The 24,076-nt window shown below is 47.2% G+C and overlaps 1 protein-coding gene across 1 annotated transcript in view; it reads right to left on the bottom strand.

Moving 5' to 3' along the window:
* GABBR2 (gamma-aminobutyric acid type B receptor subunit 2) overlaps nucleotides 1–24,076 on the bottom strand; it is a 368,838-nt gene that overhangs the window by 86,382 nt on the left and 258,380 nt on the right. Inside the window, exons 8-9 of the mRNA XM_027105394.1 lie at nucleotides 14,142–14,202; nucleotides 1,523–1,603 (exon numbers count right to left, since the gene is read on the bottom strand). Of these exons, the coding sequence (XP_026961195.1) occupies nucleotides 1,523–1,603; nucleotides 14,142–14,202 (142 nt within the window). The remainder of the gene's footprint in view (nucleotides 1–1,522; nucleotides 1,604–14,141; nucleotides 14,203–24,076) is intronic.

The following is a 24,076-nucleotide window of genomic DNA, read 5'->3' as shown; positions in this document are numbered from 1 at the left end:
TGGCTCGGCTCTGGGTCCAGAGACTGGTTATCCACCCTCCGGGCGGTGCAGGGAAGCTCTGAGAAGCAGGAGGCAAGCCTGGAACAGCTGCTGCCTCAGTGTTATCCTGGCCTCGTGCTTCCTAACTATAACTAGCTATTTTCCTGGCTGGGTTTTTTTTTTATTTATGTTTTTCCTCTCAGTTCTGTTTTGTGTCTCTTATTTATTTTGTTTGAATTTTTCTTTCAATTTGTAAACCCAGAATTCTTATTCAGCAAACCCAGATCTCCTGCGTCCAGGAGCAAATAGCCCTATCTTGGGGATCAGACTCCCATGGTTAGAATTGGCCTTGCCTCTCACAGGCTGTGTGAATTTGGAGTTTTCTGATCCCTTTTCTCATCTGTACAACAGGGATGACAGGACTTATCCACCCACTTTCAGAATTTTTCTGTGGCTCCATGAGGTAATAGATGACTACGGTCTTGGTGACAGCTCCCTCAGGTGGGACTGTGAAGACCACACCTCCTCTTTGAGGCCACCTGGAGCTTTCTGGAATCCCACAGATCCAAAATCTAACCAAATGGTTCATGGGAGAGCCTTCTTTGGTGGCCTTGGATTTAAGAAGGAGCTCCAGGTGCAGAAAGCCAGCTGTCTGTTCTTTGCATTCCCAGTGGATTCAAAGCAGCAGCATCTGGATGCTATGGGCATGGCAGCTTCCTCCACAGCCACCCCGTGATGAGGCTGTCCGTCTATCCATCCATCCACCCACCCACCCACCCATCCATCCACCCAGTTCCTCACTGACTCATATGCTCACCCTTTCATTCATTTAATTCACCCACCCACTCATTCATTTACTTGATCAATCATGTATTATTTTTTCATCACGTATCACTGAGCCCCCAACATGTGCCAGACCCTGGCTGGTGCCAGGAATTTAAACTCAAATAGGATCCAGTCAGGGAGCTCATGGTCCAATAACCTACTAATTTCAATGCAAAGAGACAGAGGCCATAAGAAAAGCAGAGACAAAAGACTGTGGAAGCAAAGAGAAGAGAGCCGTTAACTCAGTTGGGGGGCATCAGGGAAGGCTGAACAGAGCAGGTGTCATTTGATCTGGGTCTCGATGTTGAGGAGAAGTTCTCCAGCAGAAGAGAGGGAATGGTTTTCCAGGAAGAGCAGCAAGTGGAGAGGCCTTATTACCAGCCCATCCATGTCTTTTCTGAGGAGGTGACACAGGAAAATTTAGTTGGGCCACACATAAAAAGAATTACTTCTGGCCATTCAACAGTTTAAACACAGACGCTTTGGTGAGAGCCAGCACTCCATGCAAATTCGAGTGCCCCATCCCAGGGGCTGGAACCCAGCTCCCATGTGGTGATGGTATCCTGTCCTCAGTGAGCGAGTGCATGGATTGAGAGGAGAGGATGTTCCCTCTTCCCCACAGAGCCAAGGACTCTGAGCTCATCCACAACCCTCAACAATATGCAGGCCTGGGAGCACCTGAGCAGGCCCCCTCCTCTGAGAAGTCCACCTGCCTTACCTTGGAACTTAATGGTGTCGTTGATGATCTCCAGTGTGTCAGCCACAGCATTGTATTCTCCCACCTTCACCTCCCTGCTGTCTGCGGGGAGCAAGAGACAGTGGCAGGTTAGATCCAAGTCCTGTGTTTGTCTGGGTGCTCTTGTCCCAGCTCTTGCTCCCCCACAGGCTCTGGCTATATTCTTGCAGGCTTTTCCTTTCCCCAGTGCCTCTTCCAGGTAGAATCACAAAACCTTCACCTTGATCTGGGCTGGAACAAATACCCTCTCACGTCGTCTCATCAACTGGTCACCCATCCTTTGCTGTACATGTATAGATGGGGAGCCTACTCCCCCCCATAACTGGACTCTCTGCCTGTTACCAAGTCTTTCCAGGGTCATTAGCTGAATGGTCTCTCTGTAACTTTCCTCTGCCATCTGGCTCTGCCCTCTAGGAGTGCATGGACCACTCTGCTCCCCCTGCCCCAGGAGAGCCCTAGAGCCTTGAAGACAAAAACACATCATCCCTCTGGCAGTAAGCCTCCCACCTTACTGAACATCATTTCTATTTCCCACCCCATCCAGGCCCTGGGGGTGGGCAGAGCAAAGACGCTACAAGAGACTGGGAAAGATGGGCCAGGACGCCACGACAGAGTGGGCATCCTGGAAGCCAAGGAAAGGGAAAATTTCACAAGGGAGTTGGCCAGCAATGCCACATGCCACCAAGACAGGGACAAGAAACCCTTTGAACAGAGGATCCATTCAAGGCTTGTGAGGGAATACTGATGACAGATGAAGCTGAATCAGGGAAAGGTGGGGTTAGAGGCAAAGAGCCAAAGGCAAGGAGTAGAGAGTGGGGCTCCCAGGGTGGCGCAGTCTTGGACAAGGTGGCGAGTGGGCAGGGAGGGGCCAAGGGGATTCACCTTTAGATGTCTTTTCTTGTTTAGTTCTCACAGTTGTGTGCAGTTAAGTGGTTTCAGTCCCACTTTACAGATGAGGAAACCAAGGCTCAGGCGGTTGTGGCTTTGCCCAAAGCCCCACTGATACTAAGAGCAGAGTCCAGGTTCAAACCCAGGACTGTTCCCACAGCCGTGCTCTTCCCTGACATGCGGCTGCCTTAATGGGATCCCTGAGAGGTGACAGTTCTGGGCTGAGTTCCACAGGCCACCTGTGCCTCCTGAGTGTAATAACTACAGAGAGGAGTGCCCACCTGCCCACCGGCGGGGCAGGCAGGTACCCAGAGCTGCAGACCCTGGTTCTCAAAATGCCCAGGGGTTATAAAGCGACACAGCAGCAGGAATTCCAAGCACGTGGCCAGAGGAGCTGCCTGCTGGGCCTCCGGCTCTAAGTGAATGTCTCTGCAGAGACGCAGGTGTGCTGCTGGTTCCTTATAAGGATTCAGGAAACGGAACAGGGAATCCTATAGGCCACACTTCTGCCTGCGTTCCTTTAACTGTGGGGTGGAAAACAGGGCTGTAAAAGTCACTTCCTTCTCCCTGCAAAGGTCTCCCTGCCATTTGGGAGGCCTCATGCTGTGTAGGCGGCTGTCACTTGCAGGGGTCACCCAGCTCCTAAATGTCACATCAGCAGACTCTGCTGGGAGCTCCAGCATCCCTGCTCTGGCCTTTTGAAGTCTCAGCCGTAATCAGCTCCTACTGCTCAGCGGAGGAGGCCCTGATTTATTTATTTGGTGTGGGGAGGCAGCACATGAAATATGCAGGCTGCCTGGAATAAATCATCAGGAGCCAGGCGGTGGTGCGGCTGGCAACTCACCACGCCCCCAGCCGCGCAGCCTGACCCTCTGACTCATACACCTGCTGTACCATCCATCCCATGGTACCGCTTCCTGCAATGACCATAACTGCCGTAATCTCTCCCCGGGGGCAGTGCCTGGAGGCTGGGTGGGGTGGGGGGCTTCACACATTCCTGCATTCAGGGTTCCATAGCAAACCTTGAATCAGGCATAATTCACCCCAGTTTACAGGTGAGGGAGGAGCTTCACGTCAGCTAAGTGAACGCTCAGAGCCAAGTGCTGGGCAGCGACCAAGCGGGTGCCTGAACTTGACTCCCCTAGTTCTAAATTCAGAGCATTTTCCCCACCCATACTGAGCAGGGCTGCTGGTCATTCAGCCCATACTTACTGAGAGCCTACTGCATGCCAGGCCCAGGTATTTCATAATAAAGAATCCCTCAAAAGCAGCAGCGTAGGTGGAGGAAGCTTAGCTTATGTCCTCATCCTTGACCAAGCTGACCTTGGACATCTGGGCGATGAAGGATGTTTATACCAAATCCCTTAGTTTAATCACTTCATTCATTCATTCAATAAACACTGCGTGCCTGTTATGTTCTAGGCTCTGTGCTGAAGGCTGGAGTTACAAAGATTAAAAAATAATTCATAATCTCTGACCTTGTAGTTTAGTGACTGCAGCATCACCCAGCCCTACCGGGTGGGTAAAATTATTCCCATATGCCAGTAATATTTCCCTTCTAGCCTGTGACCTGTGAGTGGATGGCTGTAACGGTAAAATTTCAACTTTCAGAGTGCCTATGAGGACTAAAGAGGAGACTATAGGCAGTTTCTGGCTTGGGGCCTCACAGGAAGTGTTCAATAAATTGTAGTTATTTGAGTCACGACAAAAGTAACTGTGAGCTATTTGTGAGGTCCCCAAACACTCCCTGTGTTTTCTTACTACCACTGTTCCCCACAATGGTCCCTCTGCTTGGAAGGTAGCTTTCCCCTTCCTCTACCAAACCAACATGTCCAAACCCTATCCACCTCTTCCAGGAAGGCGTCCCTGAGTACTGTTCCTCCCCAGTTGCTGTGGGCTCAAGGCATGGGTGATATGTGAGAAGCTGTGTTGCAGCCATGCCCTAGGTGTGCCCAAGCCTTATGATTCCTGCCAGCCGGTCAGTTCCTGGGTGGAACCTGAAGTCTCATTTCTGAGGTCCCAGGCAGCATAGGGTCGCATCCCCTGCACTTTGCCCAGGGCCCCTCCTGGCTCTGCAGGGGAAGGATGGTGTCCCCTGTGTTCTTTCTTTCACCCACGGCCCAGCCAGGTGGTGACCATGATAGGTGGGCACTTCCAACTTTTAACTCTTGGGTTCCTTGGTAACTCTGTTGTGCAAAGAACATCGACCACTTATTTGGATACAGACGTGAAGACTGCGGAACAGGGGATTTGCGGACAGACTAGAAAGAGGATTCATGGGGGCAGCAGAGAATAGAGCAGAGGGAGAGGGGCTGTGGCGTTGAGTCTGTCACTGGCCACCCTCCCTGCCCTGCTAGCCCTGCTGTAGGTTGCCACTGACATATCATGTGACCCTGGACAGATGATTCCGTTTCTCTGGACCTCAGTTTCTCCATCTACAAAGTGCACCGCAGGGGTTCAAATAGTTCTCAGTCCTGGCCAGGCACTAGAGTCACCTAGGGAATTTCTAGAAAATTCAGATGCCTGGGTCCCAACATGGATCCATTATATTAAAACCTCTGGGGGGTTGAGGAGTGAACCCTGGGTGGCCATATTTTTAAAAGTTCCCTAAGTTGACTAACGCATAACTAGAGTTGAAAACCACTGTATTAGACGAAGGACCCTGCAACGCTGACACTTTCTGTTCTCAGAGACTCAAAATACTATAAAACAAAGAGCCCCTTTTCCTGCAGAATAATACTGGTTCCTTGCTGTAGTGCAAAAAAAAAGGATTCTCTTAAAAAAGTGCATTCTTTCTTTTTCTTTATTTCCAACTTTGGATTTGGATGATACATAAAGAAAATAAGTCCTATTGGTGAAAATTAGGCTGCCAAAAAAGTCCAGTCTGAAAATACTCCCTGGCTGTGGGCCTGAGAGCATCCTTGAGACGGGGCTGGGGAACTGCTTCAATCACAGAGCGGTCCTGCCTCCCTCCCGTATCACAACCCCTGGGGGGGAGAGCTGGGTGTAGGGTCGCCAACCTCCTGCTGCAGCTGGTCCCCACACCCTGCTTCCTGGGCTCTACTCCCCTCAGCCCCAAATGCTCATTCTTCCTCAACTGACTCTAGGTCTGCATTGAGGGAAGTATGCGTGTCTTTTACAGTTTAATTGTTGCTGCAAACATAAAGAAATGTAAAACTCTGAGGTGTAAAACAAAAGACAACCTTGGCTCAATGAACATCAAAGATTCTATAAAATTACTCCATTCTAGGACTCCCTAACAAAATCCCAGACTCAGGGAAAGGAAAGAGCTCTGGCTGGAGGACAGGGCCCCTGGAACGGGTCTGGGTTTTGCCATCTCCTCAATAAGGAGCCCCAGGGACGTGCCATCCTCTGCCTGGGTCTTGATAAAACAAGTGGGCCAGACGGGGAAATCTCTGTGCCCTCCAGCTCTCGTTCCACGATTCTGCAACTGCTTTGAAGGGTCTTCCTCACTCCAAGCGAAAGTCTGCTCTCCGAGACTTGCCCTCACAGTCCTAGCTCTGCCTGGGGGCCACACATCACAGCAACTCCTGATCCTGACCGTGCTTCAGAGATGGCAACGCTGTGATTTTGATTTCGGGCCTTGATTCTGCTTTTCTCCAGGCTGGCCAGCCATTCCCCAGGAAGTGATTTTTCACTCCCCTCATCCACCCTGCCCCTGTGGACAGGCCCTAGATGGTCACTCTCCTCCCACTGGGTGGAAACAGGTCTGAGCAGCACCTCTCAGCATCACCAAGCAGAGAGCGACTGTGCTCCCTTGGCCTGGATTCTCCCTCACACTCGTCTCTATCCACAAACAGTACGCCACTGTCGCATTTTCAGTAAGTTAACTTCACTGACCTTTGTTTTGAGATTTTTAACAGACTAGGTGGACACTGGCCAAATGCCCCAGGAGTATAATAATCCTGCCAAGGGCGGATCTGTCCAGTGACTTATAGGCAAACTGGCTCAGGGCAAAAGCTGAATACCCAAGGGGACACAGAACACATATAGATACAGCAGGCTATTTGCACCTAGAACACCTTTTCTCTCTTCCTCTTGGGTAACTCTCATTGGTTCTTTAGAATTCATCTTGGATGCCACCTCTCCCAGGTAGCCTTCCTAGAATCTGCCAGGTGGAGCCGAGCACCTCTCCTCTGAATGACGTTTCACACTCAGTTGGGGTCCTGCGTCTGCTCCCCACTGAAGCAGGGGGTTCCCTGAGGGGAGGGGCTGTGTCTTACCCATCTCAGTACCCCCTGTGCCCAGCTAGGACCTGGCGGGCAGGTGCCAGGAAATGACCGTTGTGAAACTTCAAAAGCCCAAACCATAGGATCAAAAAAAGAAAGAAAGAAAAAATAGCACATCAAAATTAAGAACTTCCGTTCACCAGGGACTTTAAGTTTAGAGACAAGTAACCGAATGGGAGAAGATGTTTGCAAAGCCTAAAGCCAAAAAGGGACTGAAACCTAGATTATGTAAGGAACTCTTACAAATCACCAAGAAAAAGACAATACACTCAAAATAAAAGTGGTCAAAGGATCAGAACTGACAATTAACAAATGGCGGACAAGCACAGGAAGAAATGTCCAAACTCATCAGTAACCAGAGAAATGACATTCAAAATCACAGTATAATATTAATTTATATCTTTAGATTGGCAAAAAATGAGAGAGCTGGCAAACACCAACTGTGGGTGAGAGGTAGGGACACAGGACTCCTCATGCTGGTGGGAGTGGAGATGGGTACGGCCATTCCCAAGAGCCATCTGGCAAATTTTAGGCATGTTGGGTGTTGACACACCTTCCGACCCAACAATTCAGCTCATGGGGATTTGTCCTAAAGAAATACCCAGCTGGGTTCATAAGGGGACATGTACAAGGACACTTATTATGTTTGGAGACAAGGAGTTGAAGGTGACCTGAGTGGCTGTCACTGGGAGAATGGAGGCGTACATCCCCTGGAATGAGCAGTGAGAGCCACAGCCTAGATGTAGACACAGCAACATGGAGGTATCTTAAAAACAAAGTGCTGGCGTGCAGGAGCCAGGAAATGACCGTTGTGAAACTTCAAAAGCCCAAACTTTTGCTTGGAAAAAAAAGCAGAAAAAGTATGTAATCCAGTTATGTCGATGCAAATTCAAAATATGCACACAAAACAGCAATACACATTTTGCAAGGACACATACAAACACAATATCTGCATTAAACACTTAGAATGTTTGCCTTTCTTGGGGAGAGGCAGGAGTGGCATATGAGAATATGAGGGAAATAAAGGTACAAACAAACAAGAGGGGCTTTCATGGACCAGTGATTACAACGTTCCATGAAATGAGGAGTGTGAAGTGTGTCCTGAGGAAGTAAGATAGCACTTTGCTCAAGAAACTCTGGAGGGGGTAAATCTGGTATCATTGTGAAGAGTGCCCAGGAGAGGAGCAGGAAGCCAACAGCTGTCACAGCTCTTCTCTGTGCTAGTCACTGAGCCAGGCTCATTCATAGCCTCAGGTCACTGGAGTCTCACCATCACTCTCAAGCAAGGAAAACAATCACCTTTTATTTCACTATTTTATTTATTTTATTTTTAATTTTTTGGCCACACTGCGCGGCATGTGGGATCTTAGTACCCCGACCAGGGATCGAACCCGCGTCCCCTGCATTGGAAGTGCAGAGTCTTAACCACTGGACCGCCAGGGAAGTCCCATTTCACTATTTTAAAATAAGTGCTGAGGGACTTCCCTGGCGGTCCAGTGGTTAGGACTCCGCACTTCCAATGCAAGGGGTAGGAGTTCCATCCCTGGTTGGGGAACTAAGATCCCACATGCTGCGTGGCACGGCCAAAATAAATAAATAAAATAAGCTAATGTAAAGTGTCTTTAAACTTACTTTCAAAAAAATAAAAATAAAATTAAGAAGTGCTGAAATGATGTCTCAGAGAGATTAAGCCACAGTGCCTGGCTAGCAATGATTAGGCATGGCTGCTTTGAAGCTCACATACTTTCCACATGAGAGGAGGTGAGTTCCCCATCACTGGAGGCATTCAAGTAGAGGCAATGCTGTAAAGGAAAGTCAGGGTTGCCTTCAACATGGAGAATCTATGGCTCAATGAAAGACAAGGTGTGCTAAATAATTCTGTCTTCCAAGCCACCTTCCTTGAGCTCCCTGAAAGGTAAGCCCTGGATCATGGGGGCTGGGAGGTATCAAGGTCAGGGTCAGACTTCCAGCCTGAAAGAGCCCATATTCACGTGTGCCCTTCCATTCTTGCTGACCCACAACACTTCTGGTGTAACTTGCAGTTTAGCGGACTATGTCTCCACTCTTAACATCAAGTCGAGGGGCAGTCCAAAAAACTGGCCTTTCCAGACCCATGGCTTAGTGAAGAGAGCTATAATATATGCCTTAACAGAAGGAAAAGGATATTAAAAATCAGCCTTAAGAGTCTCAAACTAGAGTCAAACTAGCTCCAAAAATTTTCTAGTAGGTTCTGGGAAATTATCTTCCTGCTTTTATAGGCACTGGCACTTGGCCAGAGAGATTATGAAGCCCCTACAGGGAGTGGCGGGGGCAGAGGCTTATTCAACTTGGCTTCCCCAGAGGACTTGGTAAGGCACCTGGCAGATGCTCAGGAAATGCGCACTGCATAGAACCGTATCTGTTACCCCGAAGACCAAACGGTAATTAATGTGTGCAAATGGGGAGGACAAACCTACACTTCACTAGGTACCTTCTGAATGACAATTACGTTGTTAGGGCGGTGGAAGACCCCATCCCTTCAAATCAGGTGGCGAAGTATAAAATTCCAAAGTCTGAGTCCTTTATGCTGCACAGAAGCAGTCCAAATTCAAGCAGATTATCATTCACCGCGATTCTTACAAACAGGCCTAATGAAGGCAGCGACGGTGAGTTAGAGCGGCAGATGCTGAGATTTCACCAAGAACAGCATAAACAAGGCTCTAATCATGGCTTCACTCAACTTCCTTTCCTGCTGCAAATTCTGAGCCATGTTTAGACTTCGTTAGTAACATGGATTCTTTTTTCTCTCAAGGGGAAAAAAAAAAGCCAATTCCCTAGTATTCATCCTCATCTACACGTGGTTTGATGCAAGTCAGTGATGGCATGGGGGAGGGGTGCTGAACTTGGAGTTGAAAGGGGGTTAGGTCCACTGCACCCAAGGTGTGCGTGCGAGGGGATGCTAATACCCACCTTACCTACTGCCACGGGTGGGTCCCTCAGAATGGTGCCTGAGCCAAGAGTAAGCATGCATGTAATTTATTTGGGAGGTGATCCTCGAACACATTGATAGGGGTGTGGGGAGGCGAGACAGAGAAGGCAAGGGAGCCAGGGCAAGGTGCATTAATGAGCAGCTTTCTGAGAGGCCAAGTGAGGCTCAATCTCATGGGGACCTCTGGAGACAGAGCAGAACATACCTTGGAGTTCTTGGGAGCTTCCACCCAAGGGGGAAGGACGCTGGGGGATTTATCCTCCACTTCTCATCCATCCCTGGCTCAGGGCTGCCCTGGAAGCATTAAGTCCCTGAATATCTGTCCTGTTCCTCGCACAGGGGGAGAGGTGTAGGTGCTCTTAATAAGATGCTTGTTTGGAACCATGGATGCTCAGGGACTACAGGTGGGATGCTGATGGCATCTGCCACACCTACCCCCTAGGACTGGGGGCTCTGGGAAGCCTTGAAAACAGAGTAGATGGAGGGAAGCTGGGAGTGAGGAAGGTCATGTTTAGGGCTCTGAAACTCTCTCTGGATACAAAATACCTCAGCCTCAAGAGGGACCATGGGGCTAGCCCTGACACATTATTTTAGAGTAGTTCTGTCTATCCAGCATTCCTAAGTTTGCAAAAAAGGTCATTTCTCCAGCCTGGAACAACAATGGCCACCATTGTGAAGTAGCTTCAGTTCACATTTCTGTTGTCAAGACTAACTGCTGTTTGTCAGACATTCTGCCTTGACTGAAGCCACTGGAAACCAGGAGTAAATGAGCATGCTCTCAAATTTCCACAAGCCGGATCACTCACCAATTCAGTAAACATTTACCAAGAGCCAGCCAGGAACCAGGTAGCATGCTAGTAATGTGACTAGCTTCCTAGCACCCAGTGTTTATAGAGCAAAATGTCATTTGGCCCAGCCCCAGGGGACAGGCAGGGTTGGCATTAGTGTCATCCCATTTTCCAGAGGAGGAAATTGAGGCTTAGGGAGATAAAGTGACTTGCCCAGGGTCACACTGCTGGTAAACTTCAGAGCAAGGGCTTGAATACAGGTCTTTTGCCTCCAAATTAATTTAATAAACTTGTACCAGGGGTCTACTGAGTGCCAGGCTCTTGTGATACCAATCCTACAACTCTGGAATCAAAAAGTAGAACAAGGGGCTTCCCTGGTGGCACAGTGGTTAAGAATTCGCCTGCCAATGCAGGGGACACGGGTTTGAGCCCTGGTCCGGGAAGATTCCACATGCTGCGGAGCAACTAAACGCGCGCGCCGCAACTACTGAGCCTGCGCTCTAGAGCCTGTGAGCCACGGCTACTGAGCCCGCATGTCTAGAGCCTGTGCTCCGCAGCAAGAGAAGCCACAACAACGAGAAGCCCACGCACTGCAACGAAGAGTAGCCCCCACTCGCCGCAACTAGAGAAAGCCCGTGCGCAGCAATGAAGACCCAAAGCAGCCAAAATAATAAAAAAGTAGAACAGGACCATGGATTCCTGGCTCCCCTTTTAGTCTTCTCCAAACGGCCTCCCATTTCCAACTAATTTGTGTTTTAGTTTTACAAAGAAGGTAACAGAGCCTCCTACAAAATGCTTCCTCTACTATAGATAAAAGGGTTTAGAAGGCACCAGGACCTTTACAAACAAGAAGCCAAGAAAGCATCTTTCGTGGTCTCCAGAGGGATGGTGGGATGGGCCAACTTCCAAGATGCTGCCAGCGAGCGCTGAGACAGCCTGGGTGTAAGTCCAGGAGAGACCCTGCAAAGGGAGCCCCACTGCTGGGGCTGGCTGTTTGTGAGTCAGCTGTGCTCTTCCACCGTCCCCTCTTAGAAGAGGGCAGAGGGTGAGGGGGAGAGAGAGGGCTTGAAGGGCACAGCAGAAAACAGCATGGTGACCCCATTTAGAAGCCTTTTTCGAAGTCAATGGCATGAGGCAATTTAGGCTCTAGTAACCCCAAGGTGGGGAGCAGGCCCATCCTCTGGGCAAATTCCGGGAAGGTCCCAGGAGACAGAAGACCAGCCTCTCTTGGAGGTGAACCATGAGCCCAGAGAAGGAAAGGAATGAAACTGCTGTCCCACAGCAAGTCCCTTTCCGTGTCTGAGCCTCAGTTTCCCCTCTGAAATAAGATGACAACCAGGAGCCCTTCCAGCCTGGACAGCCACTCAATAAAGCAATGCCCCTCCATCTTGGCAGCAAGGTACCTCTGAGACCCTCTAAATTTGGAAAACTAACTGTTGTGCTGATAAGAATATGCCCTCAGCACAGCACCCCTCTGCCAACAGGATCAATGTCTGTTTTAAAAACATGTAAACAGGAGTATCTGCAAGGCCCGGCTCTGACAGTCAATAAATGCTGGACACAGAAGTGGCAAAGGGAGGACGCTCAGGCACAGGTGTACATGTGAACACGCAAAGGCTGGCACTTGGGGAAAGTCGAGGTCTAGTCACTTCTCTGCTTCCAGCCAGCTGGGTGTCCCTGGGAGGAACACCTCCCTTCCCTGGGCCTCAGTTTCTCCACTTATACCATGAAGCAGCGGGATGAGATCATCTCTAAGGCCCTGCCCCATGTGACACCCTACATGTCATTAAGTGTTGGGAGCAGCTATAAGAGTAGGCAGACAAAAAGGCACCCGGGGGTTTCAACACACCAAGAAAATGTGGATTTGCCCCAGAAAAGTATCATAATTTTTGACTAAATGCTAATCATAATTGCTACTACTTGCTGAGCAAGAAATATATGCACATTTCTCTGTGCTATCTCATCTAGTTCTTCCCACATCCTGAGAAGGTAGGTAGGATCATATTCCTATTTTACAGATGAGGACATTGAGGCTCAGAGAGGTGAGTCACTTGCCTAATGTTCTACAGTGACTTGAGCTCAGGTGGTTTCAAACCCACCTCTGAACTACTGTTTGCTACACTGCTTTCCTCATAAATGCCTAAAACCAGTCACTGGAGTTGGTGTCTAATCCTAACATTCAGAAAAAAAAAAAAAAGCAATAAAATTGGCACGCATTTGTAGCTGTGATTGGCCAATCAATAATTTACAAAATATTCTCCCAGAATGATATAATTTGAGAACTGGAAATGTGACAAGAGAATTTAGCTGCAATCACTCAAAAAAAAGTATCTTTGCCAAGATGCTTACTTTGTTCAGCCAATGAAGAAGTAAGCTTTAAAAATGGGAAAATAATTACGTTTGCCTAAAATTACATCTTTTGTGCACACCAGAGAGCTGACATGCATTTCAATTACCTGCCACAGGAAGACAAATGGGTAAATCTACAGGACTGCATCATGGAGCCATAGTACCGGAGAACACCTCTCCTGACTGATCTGCATCTGGTTGGGATTGTCTGAATGAACCCGAATAACTCGATTTCATTTCTTGCCTTCCCCTGGATGACTCTGGGATCTGCTCAAAGTGAGTGGACACAGAAGGCTCTGCTTTTGTTTCTGGATTTTCTAGAAACATCCAGATACTGAAAAACACTGTATTAATGAAAGGTCCGTCTCATGGTTCTGGCTAACAACCCTGCCAATGACCATACCGGGCCGAACCGAAGTTCCTCCAGGCAGAACACCCAGCCCTGCCCCTCTCAGACGCCCTGTGGGCTCTGACAAGCCACTGTCCCTCTCTGGGCCTCCGTTTCCTCCTCATCACATGAGGAATGTGGTCTGAATGGTTGCTGAGGTCCCTTCCAAATCTGACAGAAGAAAGTCTGACAAATGATCTGGTTTCTTAAAAAACCAAACGGTCTGTAAATGGTGTGTGTGGGACAATTATAAATTAAAAGGGACTAAAGAGACACTTCAACCAGATGCAATGAGTGGACCTTGTGTGGGCTCCCCAACAAACCAACTATAGAGTCATTTTCGAGATAATTAGATGATCAACATAGACTCAGAATAAAGCATATTAAAACTTCTTAAATGTTTAAGGTGCAATAACAGTATTGTCGTTATGTTTTAAAAAAGTCCTTATCTAGTAGAAATGCATACTGCGGTATTTATAGATTGAAATGAGATAATGTCTGGGAGCTGCTTTAAAACATTACAGCAAAAAAAGGGGGTAGGGGATGGAGTGAGTCAAGATAAAGCATGATTGGCAAAATGGTGAAAACAGCTGAAGCCGGGTAATGGGTACATGGGGTTCATTATGCAATTCTCTCGACTTTAGAGTCTATTTGAAAATTTCTATAATCAAAAACTAAAACAATGCAAGATTCCTCAGAATACTGGCATTGACTTAACTGCCACGCCCCATATTTTCAATAAGCCTGAGTCATGTGGAAAGACTGAACAGGCCTGAGAAATAATTCAGTTGAGAAAAAATATTCTAAATAAGTTGAAGCTAATGTTTTCATAGAGAAGTGTTTTCTATTGACTCTTTCTCTTATCTGGAACATCGTACTTTCATTTCTTTTGATGTATTTTATTGCATAAACAGAACATCCTTGAATACAGAATTCATCAATTAGAAAGAATAAGCATCAAAAAGCCTACCTTGAAATTGAGTAAATTTAATGGTCCCCATTCTCTCCCCGTTCCGGAACACAACTTGACCCTAAATAGAAAACAAAACAAAGAAGAACAAAGAAGAAATGCCATATTAGCCCAAACACTACTGATCTCAACTGAAATTCATTAATTGTACAATGTGATTATTATTATTGGAGAAAGAATAGACTCCCGCTGGACCACGGATGCAAAATTAAACTGTTTTTAAACTGGTTGTGACTTTATCTGGATAATTTGAGGAGCATAAAATCAATAATGGAACCAACACGTGTAAATTAAAGCCCAGATATGCATCATCATTATCATCATGACTATTTAGTAAACACCCATGTGCCCTGTGTTATCCCAGGACAAGGTCTTCCAGGGTGTTGGAGAGATGGAGGAAGAGATGAAGAAGCCCTTGGAGACTGGCCCTGCCTCTGCTCCCGTGCCCCACCCATAAAAATGTGGGGCTTTGCCGAAGTTGTTTGGTTGCAGGACCAGAACGGGGCTAGAGGTCCGTTAGTATTCCTTATTAAGGACAGAGAATGTTTTTGTAAGTTCTTCCTGAGGGGTGACGTCAGTCCCAAATATAACTGGGCTATGGGGCAGCACAAAATTAAGCTTCTTGAGCCAGTGAGACCTGACTAGTGTCACAGGCAGCTAAGCACCCCTCATTAGGGACCCCGGGGGCTAAAGGCAGCATCATCTGCTGCATCTGCCTTGCTGGCTGATACCCAGCTTCCATATGCTGGGCTAAATAAACCAGGAACATAAAGAGGGGATGTGGTCTCTCCTTGCCTATTTACGGTCCACCTAAAATTCTGCAACCATGTAAGGAAATTGACGCAGGTTATATAAATGAATCTTTATGACAAGCTTGAGTGGAAAGGAGGATGATCCTGATTTTACAGATGCAGAAACTGAGATTGAGGGAGGTTATGCCAAGGTCATTGTAAGTGAGGCTGCTGGATTCAAATCCGAGTTTGATTTTAATGCCCATGGAATTTCACTACAGCATGTTGTTTCTGATCCAGAAATAAATTTCTTCCTTTCTTTCCATTAATGTGAAACTAGGAAAATAAATTGTCTTAAAGGTACACTGCTTTATGAGCGCAGTTACGCTCTTGCATCATCAGGTAATAGCAAAGACAATACCACAGATTCCATTCAATTCTCAAGAGAAAGTTCCAGAAAGTACATATCTTCCCTTGATGGAAATCCAAAGTCTGAGGCCCTGAGGCTTTCAGAACAAAGAGAATCACTCAACCTGTTCTCGGAACGAGAAACACCTTCTAAGGCCACCTTGACACCTTTTTGCGATCCTGAAGACAGCTGCGAGTAGTATCAGTTTGAAACTAACGCCCACCGAATTCTATATTCAGTTGATGGTAAGCAATTCCCTGGAGTGTGAAAACACTTCAATGTAAGGTGAGACAGGAGCTGTGATTTTATTTCTAGGGATGATTAAAAAACACAGAACATCTTCCAAAGGATCGCTTTTATGCGAATGGACCACTTTGCATGGGCGGGAAAGACGCAGATATTGTCCACAGGACATTTCTTTGTTTGACAAAAGTGGAGATCTAACTAATTCACCCACCTCCTGCCAAGCTTTGAAGAACTCCAAAGACTTCTAGACATAAAATGTGGACAAATTCTGCAGAATCTTTATTAGTTAAATTTAAAAAATATATTGAATGGTATTCAAAGAGTAGATGGAATAATACTGGAGTGGAATACAGGGCGGGGGTGAGAAAGAATCTCCCTTTACTTTTTGGGTTTTCTTTCCTTTCTCCTTTACTTTTTAGATAAAACTCATTAGTTCATCTTTGAAGTAAGACCTGTCATACTTTAGTTTTCTCACAGTAGCTATTTTTACTCACAGTAGCTCCTCCTATCTCCTTAATTTTTCAGGTACTGCAGTGGGAGGAGGCCAGCGTCTGAGTATCACAAAGCTGGGTTCAGGGCCCCCTTGGGCAAGTTCCTGAACACCTGAGTTAGGGACCTAGCACAGCTCATGGTCTTCAACAGGCACTCAGTAAATGGCACCAGTAATTTTTATTTAAAAATATTTAATAGCAGAGAGCTGAAATTAAAAAAGATTCCAAGCACCAGGAAGCTTTCCAAACTTTGAGAAGAGATTTTCAACATCACATGATTTCAGCTGGCAAAGGGGTAAACCGTTGGGCCCTAATCCAAGGTGGCTTCACCGCTCAGGAACATCAGCCCCCAAGTGACTGAGCTCCCAAACCACACGGGCCGCTGTGTGTTCAGCCAAAGGGAGAAAGATGAGAGGCCTGTGAGTGTGGTAACTGAGAGTAACACGGACAAGCAGATGGGTAACTGGCTATATCGAGGCTCTGCACCAGAGAAGAGCGGAGAAGCTCTGTGGAGCCCCCTTCTGAGGAAGATTTGACACGTGATTCTTTCCTGAGGTTGTGACCACGGCATCTCTTGGGTTGGATAGATGATGCCAAGTCTGCAACCTTGAGCACGGCTGACTGGATGGGGACTACCACCCCAGCCAGGCCAACGTCGATAGGACTGGACACCAGCGAGGAAGGTCATAAGCCAATCAGGTGATTTTCATGAAATTCTGCCTGATGGATGGCCTCCATGTTAGCAGATGGACAACTCACGACATTCCATAGATATTTACCTACCCTGGGCGGGTCCTCTTTTAGGTGCTGATTCCTGCTCTCAGAAAGCTTTGTATTTGATTAGGAGAGACAGGCAAAACATGTTCACCAAAAAATGAACGAGATGTTTTCATTTCGTGAAGAGTGCTGTGAAGAAAATCAAAAGGGAGTGCCTGGACAAGCGGAGTGAATTTACTGTGAGGTCAGGAAAGACCTCACTGCAGAGGTGACATAAGAGCTGAGCCCTGCACAGCAAGAAGCAGCTACTCCAGGCAAAAGGAAAGGCCAGGACAAAAGCCCTCAGGTGGGAAAGAACAGAAAGGGCCAGCAGGAGGAGTGTAGTGAGGGAGCGGGCAGGTAGGTGGGGCCTGGGGGCCCTGACAGGGCTCTGGAGGGGATGCTAAGTGCAGTGAAGAGCCATGAGGGCGGGGAGCTAAACAAAGCAGCAATATGATCTGATTTAAGATTTGAGAAGATTGCTCTGGCTGTCCGAAAATGGGAAAAGAGACCCGGGCGGCTTAGGCAGCTGGTAATCCAGGTGTGAGGTGACAGAGGCTTAGGCTAGGGTGGTGGTCACATCCTCTCTCTAGCCAGCTCAGAGTTCATGGCCAAGGTGGCTGAGCACTGTGGCCTGAGCAGCAGACGCTTCCCTTCCACTACTACCATCCTGGGGGTGTGGGCACCATGGTAGGCGACCAGATGCTCCCTTCAGGATGGAGACACTTACTTCCCCAGCATCTTGGCTGCTGCTGGGTTGCCCGAAGGGTGCCAGTTAAGGTTATGTCCCTCCTTGGGGGCAGCCTACATCCAGTGGTCAGTGTGAAGGGACACAATAGTTTGAGCCCCCTTGCCTCAATTCAGGACAGCTGTGAAGGACCGTGGGCTCCAGAGGTCCCCATGGGGTGGCTGAGGCCGTGACTGTAGCTGCGCCCAATTCAACTCATCCCTCTGCCTGACCCTGCTTCACTTCCTCCCTTCGTGTTTTGTTCCTGAGAGCCTCCCTGAAAAACTTCCTGTATGTGAATCTTTGTCTCAGAGTCTGTTTCGTGGGTAAACCAGCCAAGACACCTGCCATCAAAGGTCATTGGAAATATCTCTTTTTCACAACCCGAAGGAGCCTGAGGTGGTGGGAACAGAGGCAATGGATTCCCAGTGAGGCCCACACGGCAATTAGACTCTTCGGTTTCGCTGTGGCCTGGCATCTCAGCCAGGGGAGCTGGGCTGACTTCGGTTCCTAAAACCCCAGCTTGAGCAGGGATTACTTTTTGCTTTTCTCCCACACACATATTCTTTATGTACATATAAATGCTGTGACTCTCCTTAAGCTTTCTTTTTTTTTTTTCTTCTCCTTAAGCTTTTGCCATGTGCGATCCAGGGCTGTAACCGAGGATGATTACATCCACTTGAGACCAATCCATGTGACGTATTACACTCCAAAGCAGTGGAGTTTGATAACTCTGGCTGGGGTGGTGGCTGATATCTGTCTTTTGGCTCCCAATCCACACTCACTCTTCTGTGTCCTCCTCTGTGTTGCAGGGGCCCACAGCCTGGAAACCATACTTCCCAGAATCCCCTGCCAGCTGGTTTCCATTTAGGTTCTGCTAATGAGAAGCATTCATGGGGGATTAGAAAGTGTGCAGAAGGGAAAAGCTATTTTTTTTTTTCTGCTTTGGTTGCAGCAGCAGGAGCTGAGTGACTGCAGGTGTCCATGGGCCCCAGCAGCCCTGCACTGTCAGTGTGTGCAGTGGGACTCGGGATAACTGCTCAGTAGCCAGTGCTGGGGTCCCTACAGTGGCAGAAACAGCAGTGGCAGGAGCCTCAGAGGCCAGCGTGCTTGCGTCTCCATTATTTTATTTGCATTCCAAATCTGCTCTGTGGTCACTTATAAACTCCTTGGAAGTTAGAATCCATTACCAATCAGCATGCAGTCAAGGAAACAGAAAGCACTTCAGGCATGTCAGAGGCAATGGCAACACCATTCCTTTTTTTTTTTTTTTTTTTGTGGTACGCAGGCCTCTCACTGCTGTGGCCTCTCCCGTTGCGGAGCACAGGCTCTGGACACACAGGCTCAGCGGCCATGGCTCACGGGCCCAGCCGCTCCGCGTCATGTGGGATCTTCCCGGACCAGGGCACGAACCCATGTCCCCTGCATCGGCAGGCGGACTCTCAACCACTGCGCCAGCAGGGAAGCCCAACACCATTCCTCTTATTGCTCCTGCAGCCCAAGGGGCTTGGCCATTTTCTGTAAACACTTCTCTCTGGTGACAGTACCTACCTGATTTGCCCCTCCATCCCTTCTAACAAACTTGTAACCGGTTCCCTGTATTAAATCTCCCTCTGAAATGAGCAGATTTGTAATGCAAATAATGGAGGTAAAACCCCAAGTGGATAATTTATGAGGATTTTTCTTTTTCCTGAAAGAGATGTTCCTGATGTCAAGGAGAGCAATCTGTTTCATAAAAGCTGATCCAAACTAACAGTTCAGGTTGAATTGGGAGCGATAAATTTGAATTTTCTTTTTTAGAAGAATCTTCAGAACACATAGGACAACATATGGAAAAAAACTTGTTTCTGCATTCGCCAGACAAGAGTACATTTGCCATCAGTGTGACCTTGGACAGTCATTGAGTGTTTCTGAGCATCAATTCTCCTACTTGAAAAATAGGAAGAAAAACACCTACTTCTCAGGATTGTTTGTGAGAATTAAAGAAGACAATTATGAAAAAGGCACAACCCAGGGTTGGCGCACACAAAGGTTAACTCTTATGATGCTCCAGGTAACCCGAGTTTGCAAAATTCCACCTGATGTCCCCAGAAAAATCAGTGGAGAGTAAAATGTTCCAGGAGTCAGTAGGATTCAGTGGCCTCCTCTTAGAAAAATTAATTCTATTTTCATTGTTCATCTTTAATGTTTCACTACTAAGCATGAGTGAAATTTATTCACTTTTATTAAATTCACAATAAATTCACAATTTATTCATTCAACAACAGTTCATGAATTGTACAGGTCAAGCCCTACACTGGAAAATTTTTTTTGTCTCTTTCAAAGGGAAGGGACTCCCTGCCCTGGAAAATGATCTGATGTCGGGCTGGAGCTGGAGGTTACACAGAGGGAAGACTCGCTAGGCTCAGTCTAATCTTGTGGAGCCCTGGGCCCACTGAGGGACACAGTCTCTGCCGATCACAGTGCATTTAGGGAAGGCTTTCCATCCTTACTATGGCTCTAACTGCACTCTTGTCTCTGGGCAGTCATATTTGTCTTTGGGAGATGTGAGCAAGTATGCTCAGCTGAGTGTTTGAGTTATGCTGTGGGGAAACAAGATCTGTCCTGACATGTCACACAGGCAGTGAAATCTCTAAGGAGATGGAAGCTGAAGGGTGATGGGGGACCCTGGCTGGCCCATCACTATCTGTATGGATGATCCAAGCCCACCTTAGACTGTTCTGCTGCCAGCCCTTCTCCCAGGACAACGTTGGTCTCAAATGAATAATGAGGATTTTGCGAAAATCTGGGGGTTACACTGCTAGTCAGATTTTTCCATAAAGGCTACAGATCCTCTTCATGTAAGCTTGAAGAAGGTGCTTTCTGTTTCCCAAGGGATGACAGGACATAAAAGAGAAATACCAAGTAATTGGGTACATCTACCCACATGTGCTGCAAAGGTGAAAAATACTCTTTTTTTCTGCATGTCCCTTGGGCTATAGGACAAGTTATATTTTGCATACTACTTAAAATATTTCTTACATAAAAATGCTTTTGATGGACCTAAGTCTTGAGGAAAGTTTGATGTATCCATTGGGTCTTCAGCAGCTGGTTTTCAGGAGTTAAAAGGAGGAGCAGCAAGGGAAGTGTGGCCTGCCCACTGCCATCCTTCTGCTGGTGGGCATTAAATGGAGGGGTATCCTTCTGAGGGACCGTGATCAGATGACCCATAGGGTTCAAGTGATGACCAGCCACAAAGGAAGTGGAGGTCTAAGGCAGGGCTTGGTGAAGTGGAGAGGAGTGGGGACCAAGAGGAGATGGCTAGATGGATGGCCCAAGAGAGGCAGGACCAACTCCCTCTTTTCTTCCAGTTATGATACGAGAGTCAAGCTTGTTTAAAATAGCAAACAAAATAGTACAGTAGAAACTAACACAACATTGTAAAACAACTATACTCCAATAAAAATTAATTTAAAAAAGAATAGCAAAATATCAGAAATGAATGAGATATCCAAGAAATAGGCCAATAGCAAAGTAAACTGTGATAGACGCATGATGAAATATTATGATACATGCATTCAGTCAGCACTGTTGAGCACCTAACATGTGTCAGGTACATGCCAGGCAGGCACCGGATAGAGTGAGCAAAGTCCACATGGTCCTAGAGTGCATGGAGCCTGCAGTCTGGTGGGAGGTATAGACATTCAACAATAAATACACTGATAAATATATAATTGCAAACTACAATAAGTGATATAAAGGAAAGAACAGGGAGCTGCAAGAAAGAACTACAAGACCTGAGTTAGACTGTGGGTCAAGGAGGGCTTTTCTGGGGAGGTGGCATTTGCATTGAGACCTGAAGGACTTAGCTAAGAGTGAGGGGAGAGCTTCCTGGGAAGAGGAATTGCAAGTACCAAGGTCCCAAGGCAGGAAAGAGACTGGGAAGTGGGAGGAGCTGAAACAACGGCAGTGGAACTGAAAGTGGTGATTGAGGGGAAGATGACCATGGAGTGGAATGGGCAAGGTGGACAGGTGCAATGTCATGCAGAACCTTATAGGTTTATCAAGGATGCCAGGCTTAATTCTGAATGCAAGGGGAGCCACTGAAGGGTTTTAAGCAGGGGGTGACTTGATCTAGGTTATGCAGACTTGAACATTATATTATAAAAGTTATAAAATAATGGAAAAAGTGATATTCTGATTGTGCCAGACACTGGCTAGTTGTTCACCAAATCCATTTCCTTTTCCTCCTGGGCACATGGTTAGACTGCATTTTCTTACCTCCCTTATACCTAGGTGAGGCCATGTGACATTTCTAGCCAATGGAATGTGGGCAGAAGTGGCACATGTCATTCCAGGTCTGGCCCATGAAAACCTCCCACAAGACCCTTCCTGCTCCCTCACTTCCCCCATCTGCCAACGAGATTCACAGGATCCATCAGTGAACTCTGAGGCCCAAGGAACAGTGGGGACATGAGACAAAGGAGCCTGGGTCCATGAATAATCATGCAGAAAGGCTGTCCGCCAACCAGAAACATCCACTTTGGACTTTGCATAAGAGAAAGATACATTTTTATTATGTTAATTCACTGAGATTCTGAAATATCTTTGTTACAGTAGCTACTGTTATTTACTTTAACTAATACGATATGTAAGTAAAAAAGGATAAAAATTGAATATACAGTATGTTCATAAATGTAAAAATTATTCCTGCCAAGTAAAAAATTACTCCCAACCAACAGTGGTTGGTCCTGGGTTGTGGGATTATGGCTTTTTCGTCCTTTTACTTTTCAATATTTTCCAATATCCTCTAATGAGCATGCGTTATTTTAGTAACAGGAAAACTTTATTAAAAACTTTTTTTTGAAAGGTTGTTATAAGCAGGCACATTTTTTACAGCTAAAAATAGCAACATCATCACCAAGAAAATAATTCTCCCTCTTGGAATAGATTAATTTTTACTGACAGCTTAGAGTTTTCCTGAATAAGAGCCAAAGATCTGCGCAAGCATAAGCACATTTCCCCCTCAACTTAGAATAATGGAAAGAGCAATGAACGAGGGGTCTGAAGAGGAAGATCTGAGCTGTGCTCTGCCATTATCTCGGAAGGGAACTGGGGCAAGTCCCTTTTCATCTCTGTTCTCAGGTTTCTCTCTGCAGAACATGCAGCAATAACATCCTTTAAGTTATTTTTAGCTCTGCTGAAACATTTGTGTATGTTATCTAAGATTTTTTTTCTGGGGTTCTCCTTTATTAATAAATGCTCAACAACAACCTCAATGGGATGAACTATGTATTATTATCTCCATTTTACAGATGAGAAAACTGAGGGGCTGAGAAGTTAAGAAAGTTACCTAGGGTCACATCTAGTAGGCTGCAGAACTGGGACTCACCTCAGACATGGTCTGACTTCAAGCTCATGCTTCTAACCACATACTATCCTGCCTTCCTTTGCAAAAACCAGTCACTGATCAGAAAATGAGCTCTTTGCGGGGGTAAGAGTGAGTCCAAGTCCTTGCAGCCTTGGGCTAGGGGGAAGGAGCAGGGGTAGCACAGGAGGTAGGTGGAAGAGGAGGGAGTCAGGGATGTGTTGGTAAGTGTTTAAATGGCTCTTTGGGGGGGCGGGGGGGGCCAGGAAGAGTCCTGACTTGTCGTGTTTGCCAATTTCCACGGTGTAAATATTCCCACCAAGGCAGATTTCAAGCTATTAACAACTGGCTCTAGGCAGCCTGCAGGAGCTGGTTCTAGCACACCAGTGGCCAAGCCAGTCTCTCAGGAATGTGAAACTGAAGAGAAATGCAAAATGCCTAGTTTTTAACCGCTCAAGGGGCGGGTGAGAATCTCTTCTTAGAAGTGGGGGAGGGGCTTCAAATCAGAGTGGGAAGAGCTGGAGATCTCCACTGGGCTCTGCAATGCTGGGCCTGGGACTCTGTGGGCCACATCTCCCAGCCTCCTCCCCAGCCTCCTCATTAGCTCTGCCAAGAGCAGACCCTGAGGGAGGGTGGAAATTGGGAGAGGAGAAGGACTCAGGAATCCCCATTTCCCCAGGCCTCTGTCAGGGTTCTGTGGCTAGTGCCAGTCCTGCTACACCCCCTGCGCAGTGCCAGCAGCAGCTGGGCAGTGCCCCTCCTCAGACGTCTGAATACTAGCTCTGTGGACATTTTCTGAGCTCCCAGTTTCCGGTAGCCTTACCTCTTCCTTTCATTCTTCTAGCCTAGAGGTGATAACTCTTTCTTTCAGCAGTGGGTACCTCTGAACTGCGTCAGTGTTCCTTTTATACTCCTTTGTCCTTCCAAAACCTATTAAACAACTCCCTGTATTAAATCTACTCTGTTTGAAATGCCTAGTTTGGTTTCTGTTTTTCTGCTAGGACCTCATCCTCTCTGTCTACCATGTGGTCCCTGGCAGGACTCAGTCCTCCAGCATAAGACCTATTTGTCAGGCCCCAATTAAAGTGGCCTTCTCCACTCAAGTCCTCGATGGTACACTGGCAGGTGATACTGATGCTGCCTGCCCCGCCTCTACCTCAGGGTGTGCCCCCGGCTTCTTCTTCCACCCTGAACTGCCTATTGTAATTGCCTCCTGCTGAGATGGAGC

The sequence above is a fragment of the Aethalodelphis obliquidens genome, unplaced genomic scaffold (genome assembly GCF_003676395.1).
Source record: "Aethalodelphis obliquidens isolate GAN/ISIS:26980383/991018 unplaced genomic scaffold, ASM367639v1 scaffold7, whole genome shotgun sequence".
In the NCBI taxonomy this organism is placed as follows: domain Eukaryota; kingdom Metazoa; phylum Chordata; class Mammalia; order Artiodactyla; family Delphinidae; genus Aethalodelphis; species Aethalodelphis obliquidens.
Note: the sequence above shows the minus strand (reverse complement) of the source record. Positions and strands in the feature narration are given on the sequence as shown.